General features: G+C 34.6%; 1 protein-coding gene across 1 annotated transcript; it reads right to left on the bottom strand.

Annotated features, from left to right (window-relative positions):
* Window positions 1–443: 443 nt before the first annotated feature.
* LOC101262839 (probable protein phosphatase 2C 72) lies at window positions 444–2,453 on the bottom strand. The gene is made up of 5 exons (XM_004245322.5): window positions 2,164–2,453; window positions 1,558–1,869; window positions 1,341–1,458; window positions 1,030–1,253; window positions 444–942 (listed from the first exon to the last, which is right to left on the bottom strand). The coding sequence occupies exons 1-5, from the start codon at window positions 2,350–2,352 to the stop codon at window positions 775–777; spliced, it is 1,011 nt and encodes a 336-aa protein (XP_004245370.1). The 5' UTR covers window positions 2,353–2,453; the 3' UTR covers window positions 444–774.
* Between the last annotated feature and the right edge of the window lie 5,189 nt (window positions 2,454–7,642).

Here is a 7,642-nt window from a genome sequence, read left to right as displayed (position 1 = left end):
CAAAATGACACAACGAGATATGACATAAGGTGTCTAAAATGAACAAAGCTTAGTTAAGGTGTGTAAGTGAAATTTGATGTCAACTTTAGGCGGCACCAATGGGTTAAGCCTTAATAATATGAGCATGATCTTCAAATCGAGCATCTAATCATCTATCCGTATTGACATCACAACTACTGAGCGAGAATGTGATAAGCCAACATGAATGTATATAGCTATTTTTCCGATCTGTAACCAAGTAAAACATTATAGGTATATGGATATCTCAGTCCTAAATCAAATCTTTGTTTTACTGAAGTAAAGATCTTACTCCTTATATTCTTCGTTCTATCACAATGATTCGTCTTTCGAAGTCACAAAGAGATTATAGATTTATTTAAATGGTAGCTAAAACAGTAAGCCCAAGAATATAAGAACAACTAATATTGATAAATAAATTCGTGTTTGCTCAATGAACGAGATAGGCTATGACTTATTTTTCTTTGACTTCATAATTTCTGATAAATTTTCACACAGTGAAAACTTTTAGCAATAATTAAAAGTTGCATACATTCAAGACAACTAGCTATCCACAGTTCTTGATAGAACACTAAAACAAGATGGATAACAATCTTCATAGTTTGTTGTATAAGTTTGATTGACCATATATACTAGTACTAATTATAATGGCATCCAAAGTGCATCTAACATCTGACATAGTTGCGGAGATTGCAAGAAAAAACAGTATTTGCTTATAGACATAGCTCAAGGATTATTTTTCAAAGAAACATGTTGTTATTGCAAGAACAAGCAGATGACAGTGCTGTCGTCTCTCTTGCTGTTTGGAAACTTCTGTTCCCATGCATCTAAAGAAGCTTGTACTACTGCCTCTGCCGCTGCTGCTGCATTATTTGCTGCACACACTATGGAAACGACTTGATCGTTGCTCAGCACATCCCATACCTAGTTTTATTTAAAATGAAAATAAACATGTCAAGTCTTGTAGAAACAGAACAAAATATACTAGTACAAAGTTGTAAATAGGCTTACCCCATCAGTTGCTAGGACAAGAAATTGGTCATTTGGTGAAATGTGGTGATAAGAGACATCAGGCTTGGAGATTATGCCATAGTTTTTCAGCATGAAATCTCCAAAAGCTCGCGACATGGCCAATCCAGGAACATCTTCATGTGGTAACCACACTCTCTGTATATGTAGTTCTTCCTTCAATGCAAGAACTCTACCATCACAGTTCCTTATTCTTTCTGCTTCAGCTGTATGCATCAAACACTTTACGATTAGGCACAATTTGGAACTCAAGTACAAGTGTGTCATGTCAATATTACGAAAAGAAGTCTTACAAGGCAGGCTAGGCTTCAAATCAGTAGTTAACTGAACAGCCTCAATTACTCCCTCCTCTGTCTTTCTTCCTAGTACAGCACGAGAATCACCAAGATTCGCGATAATCAAATCATCATCCTATAACCAATGAAATTCTAATTAGATTCTCCATTCTCCAAACTACAAAATGAAATTTTTGATTTTTTAATGATCAAAGAAGAACTTTTTTTTCGTTACCTGTCTTATAGCAACGACAGCAGTTGTTCCACTACATGAACAATCCAATTTCTCAAGACTTTTAATATCTTTATCCATCACCTTAAATGAATTCAAACACGCGTCTTTCCACTTATCAAAATTCTTGTTCTTCACTAATTCCTCATCAACATGTTTAACATTTTGTTTCGGAGAAGTAATCTTTGGCAAAGAAAGTATACACTTCAGCAGCAAAGATGGCAACTTATTCATAACAAATTTACTAACTACTTGTCCATTTTTCCCATGCCCATCGAAAACTCCACCAAAAACTCCATTTTCTACACCATATCCCTGCCATAAAAAGGAAAGTTTCCATCTTTAATACACCCCATGTGATGAAAAAGGTACAATATACAAATACGACTCTTACCTTGACATCAGCTGACAACTATGAACTTTAACTACTGATATGCAATGTATTATGTCATGTAGGACACGTGTTTCTACTTGTTCAATTTTATTTAAGTTTTTATTTGTACAGACTCAAAGTTGAAGGGCATAGTTATCGACTGAAACCTAGTTAAGGGTCATGGTTATGCATTATGTCAATGAAAAACTAAGTAAACATGTTGCAAAATGACAAACCTGATAGAGAATAGCAGAATCTTGATTGATTCCTTTATTTCCTTGTTGAGAAAAAACAGAACCAATTACACATTGGTTCTCGTTAATGTTGTTATCATCATAATGAACAACATTTTCATTACCAAAATCAACAGGTTGAATCTCAAAAGATGTCGATGATATACAACTAACGAGTCCACATATACCCATATTATTATCGGCTGCTCTTTGTTTTTTTTGTTTGTGGTTCCTACAGTATCATGTATATATATATATAAAGGAATATTAGAGCTTTCAAAAGAGTTGAAAATGGGATTAATAAATTGAATAAAGAGTAAAATAATGTAGTAATGGCTCAGAGAGGATTCCAAAAAGTCATTGAGATGCAATAGTAGACTTGTTAATTGTATTTTATTGTTGTACATTACCCTAAGGTTCATTTCAAGGGGCAATTGAGTTATTTTTTTGTAGAATCTCCACACGCAAATTTTAATTAATGTTATAAATTACACGTAGGTTTTGCTGGCCCCAACTTGATGTTTATGAAAATTATTGTTACATTGCTTGAAAAAATAGTTTACTTAGTTAGCTGGCTCTGGTTAATTATGAGTTATACTTTGTATAAATCTAGTATCTCAGTTGGTTGACTATCTAAATTCCATCTTATTGGTGAGGATTCGATTCTCCACATTGTAATCCCCTCTCATTTTCACTTCCCCTATTCCTAATTTGAAGAAAAAAGAAGCTATTCTTTAACTTCATTTTTTTCGAAATTGAATGAAGATTTTTTTAAAAAAATAAAAAAAGAGAAGTATTGAAAATATTCTTGAACTTGTTATAAATTATTAATTTCAACTATTCATAACCTTAAAAACACTATTCTACTTGATTAACTGAACTTACATACATTCATGATTTGCTACGTGACATAATAACTGGGTTTCTTTTTTAACTCTTGTAGAAACATGAGATACTTGATAAAAAGTACCCCTAAACTTGACGAAAAGTTAGAAGTGTATTTCACTCATACTGCAAGATCAGAAGTGTATTTAAGTTCAGTTAGTTAAGTAAAAAAATATTTTTAAGATTGTATGAAACTAATAATTAATTCGAACCAAATTTAAAAATGTTTCAATACATTTCTCTTTTAATAATAATAATAATAATAATAATAATAATAATAATAGGGGTACAGAGGGCAAGGGGAAATGATGAAGTGGATTACGAGGTGGAAAATAAAATTACTATCAACAAAGTAAAAATTAAACAGTAAATCAATTAAACTATTAAAATTTTTGCAACCAATATATTGAAGTACTAATAATGACTCAGCTACACTAGTTGAGGACGTTTGGCACACAACTCATCCACTCCCAACGAATACATTGAGAAAAAGAAGACAAAAACGGTCAAGTAAATAGTAAGTCAACCCTAGGCAAATATAATTATGAATAACGATACATATAATGGTGTTTATTAAGGTTTTTTAAGATGTTAATCCAATGAATTATTGCGTAACCTGCTGGATGTTGACTTCTTAATTAGAACCATTTGTTTTTAATGTTTTTTTTTTTAAAAAAAAAATCTCATTCCAACATGTAAGGATCTGGTCATGTAATTGTTTGTGTTTAGGAATAAAAAATATGCACCACTAACGTAATAATATGTATTCCGTTCTTTATAATTAGATATCTTGAATTTAAGTTTTAAAAATGAAATCACCTATTAATATGAAGCGCTTTTTACATACCAAATAAATTTTTCTACCTAAATTTAAATTAATGGAGTTTTAAAACTATATTATAAACCTACCCCAAATGATTGGAGGAGCCCAAGGGTTTGGAAATGATATTTTCGAAAAGGAAAAATAAATATATAAAATACATGAAGGATGCCTTTTCAAAACATTGAAAACTTATTTGAAACTGTTATTTGTAGTTTTGATGATTTGACAAACTTGGGAACCTTGTAAAGGTACCAGTTTCTTAATTGACTATTGTAGGGTTCTTGCTTGAGTATTGTAGATGAAACAAATTAAGGGACCTAGTAGAGGTACCAGGCTCTCATGATGAGGAGTCAGTTGATTGCCAGCTGGAGACGGTACAGAAAGTAGGTGCACACTTCCCGATGGCGTCAGAAAGTGTGACTTTTCCAGCCAATGACAAAGAGGTTTAGGAAAGTGACTTGCCCATATAAAAGACACTTTCCTAAACATTTTGTGCAACTTTTGCAAATTGATAAAAACTTTTCAAGAACTCTTGCAAAGGCTACTACAAAGCAAAGACAGAATTATTCCAAGAACAACAGCAATATCTGGAGTTTTTCGTCTAGTTGTTTAGGAATGCATTCTCTTGTTCTTAAACTGTAAACCATTCCTGAATCTATAAAGGAATTGGTGTGTTGTGTTAAAAGTCTAGGTTGTCCAGGTGGGATAGCTTAGTGGGTAGATTGTTTTCTATTTAGGCTTGTTAAGCAATAGTGGACTATTTCTTAACTGTAAGATTGATAACTCTTTCTTACGTTTGGTGTAATCGTGTTTTACTTTTGCTTTTGAATATTAGTGAAAACGATTGAAAATCCTGTAAGACAGGTCGTGGTTTTACTCCCTTAAGCAAGGAGGTTTCCACGTAAAATCATCATGTTGATTTTACTGCATTTAACTTTCTTTTTATTCATTAGTGTAGTAAGGGACCTGGTCTATTACTTGTTAAGTGAAGGCATATATTCTATCAAGTGGTATCAGAGCAGGCACTTCCTATTTGGTTAACACCAAGGAAGTGATATTTGCTTTAGAATGGCAGCTCCACTTAACCTCGAAGAAGGTCAGTCATCACACAGACCTCCTCGTTTCAATGGACATTTCAACAGTTGGTGGAAAGTAAGAATGCATGACTACCTCATGGCTGAAGACAACGAGTTATGGGATATTGTACTGGATGGACCTTTTGTTCCGATGATGAAAGAAAAGGATGGAGAGAAGACCATTACTGTTCCAAAGCCTAGGCAGAAATACGATGAAGCTGACCGGAAAAAGATTGAAAAAGGTTTCAAAGCTAAAACTCTTCTTGTCTGTGGGATAGGACCTGATGAGTACAACAGAGTGTCAGCCTGTGAGTCTGCTAAAGAAATTTGGGGTTGCTTAAAGACTGCACATAAAGGAACTGAACAAGTCAAAGAATCTAAGATTGACATGCGTACTTCTCGATATGAGAACTTTAAAATGAAGGAAGGAGAAACAATACATGACCTGTTCACCAAGTTTTCTTCCATTACAAATGAGCTGCGAAGTCTGGGTGAACCTATAAGCATGACCAAACAAGTCAGAAAAGTGCTTCGAATTCTTCCAAAGTCTTGGGAGAGCAAAGTTGATGCCATTACAGAAGCCAAGGACTTGAAGGTGCTGACTATGGATGCTTTGATTGGTAATTTGAAAACACATGAGATGAATCGAAACTATGATTTGTCAAAGAAGGAAGCCAAGAAGGACAAGTCATTGATGCTGAAGTATAAATCAGATGAAGATTCAAGTGATGATGATGATATGGCATATCTCATCAGTAAATTTCAAAAAACTGTGAGGAAAAACTATGTTTATAAAAGAGGAACAAACGGTACTCGAAATGCTACTCAAGGTTATACTTGCTACAAGTGTGGAAAATCTGGGCACTTCATCAGAGAGTGTCCTTTGCTCAAGAATGAAAACAAGGAACATAAAAAACACAGGAGTGACAAAGAAAATAGAAGGGACCTGGTACTTGGCAACAGAGATTGAAAAGTTGCTGCTGATATGGTTGTCAAAAAGGCTCTTGCTGCATGGGGAGATTCTTCAAGTGATTCAGAAGACCCTGATGAGCCAAAAGATATGTCCATGGTTGCTATGTATGAGGAGGAAACTGTCTTCAATGAAATGTTTGCTCTCATGGCTCACATAGAAAATGAAGAAGAGGACAATCAGGTAACTCTTCTAGATATGAAAAATGACGTGGATAAATATTCTCTTAAAAAATTGAGAACTTTGGCAAAAGTCATGATTGATTCTGTGATAGAGTTAACATCTGAAAGAGACACCATGAATGCTGAACTTGACAGTTTAACTGAAAACAAAGTTAAACTTGAAGAGAAAATGTCAAGAATGGTATCTTTAGAGTCAATTAACTCTGAACTTAAGAACCAGTTGAATCAGATTACTGAAGAAGCTGAAAAGCTGAATGGAATGTCAAATAGTCTGCAAGCTGAAATTCAAGAAAAATTGAAAAACTCTGAGAAAAACCTTGGTCTGTCACTTGAAAAGAGTAACAAATTAGAACATGATATTGTGAAACTTAAGGAAGAACGTGAAAAATCCCTTAAGTGGACCAAATCCTCAAAGTTATTGTCAAATACAACGAATCAGAGTAATTTCAATAAGAAAGGACTAGGAAGTCTGAACATAAGTCCTCCTTATAATCCTCACAGTAAGTATGTGTTTGTGTCTGACAATCTGTTGTGTCTTCATTGTGGAAAGAATGGACATTTGAAGGATGAGTGTGCTAGCTGGAGAAACTCCTGTGAAAGGTTCTCTAATTATGCTGAAAGGCAAAATGTACCAAAAGAGAGACCTGGTCCTCCAAAGCATGTTTCAACTCACAGATTTTCAAAGAAAAAATCTGTCCCTGCTCCTATGTCCTTTGTTAAAAAGTTTCAAAATCTATCATATTGGACCAGATACAATCTAATCACTCCTTTGTCTTCCTACTGGGAACTCAAGCTGAAATGGGTTCCCAAGCTTAACAAGTGATTTTTGGTGCAGGTGAGTGAAAGGAGCAGCAGTCAATGTTGGTATATGGATAGTGATTGCTCTAAGCATATGACTGGTGACGTAAAGAACTTCCTCTCACTCAAGACCCTTCAAGGAGGAGGTGTCTCATTTGGTGATGGCAAGAAGGAGTACATTTTGGGAGTTGTCAAAGTAGGAAGATCTCTTGAAGATTCAATTGACAATGTTTACCATGTGGATGGGTTGAAGTACAGCTTGTTGAGTGTGTCAGAAATCTGTGACAAAGGAAATGAGGTCAAATTCACTTCTGAGAAATGCACTGTGGTGAGTCTAACTACAAACAAGGTAATTCTCACTGCACACAGAAGTAAGAATATGTATGTGGCAAACTTAGAAACGTCTCATGGAGATGACCTAACATGTCTTAGTGCTCAGAATGAGAATACTGATCTTTGGCATCGTAGGCTGGGGCATGTAAGCTCATCTTTATTGAACAAACTAATTTCTAAGGACCTGGTCCGAGGTCTGCCCAAACTGAAGTTTGCTGAAAATAAAATTTGTGAAGCTTGTATTAAAGGAAAGCAGATCAGATCATCTTTTAAGCCCAAAAATCAAGTAACATCATCAAGAACACTAGAGCTGCTTCATATGGACTTGTGTGGACCCTTAAAGGTTCAAAGCAGAAATGGCAAGAAGTACATTTTGGTGATTGTTGATGATTACTCAAGATACACCTGGACGAGA

This window comes from Solanum lycopersicum, chromosome 8, assembly GCF_036512215.1.
Source record: "Solanum lycopersicum chromosome 8, SLM_r2.1".
Lineage (NCBI taxonomy): Eukaryota > Viridiplantae > Streptophyta > Magnoliopsida > Solanales > Solanaceae > Solanum > Solanum lycopersicum.
The sequence above is the reverse complement of the archived record's forward strand: the minus strand, read 5'-3'. Positions and strand labels throughout refer to the sequence as shown.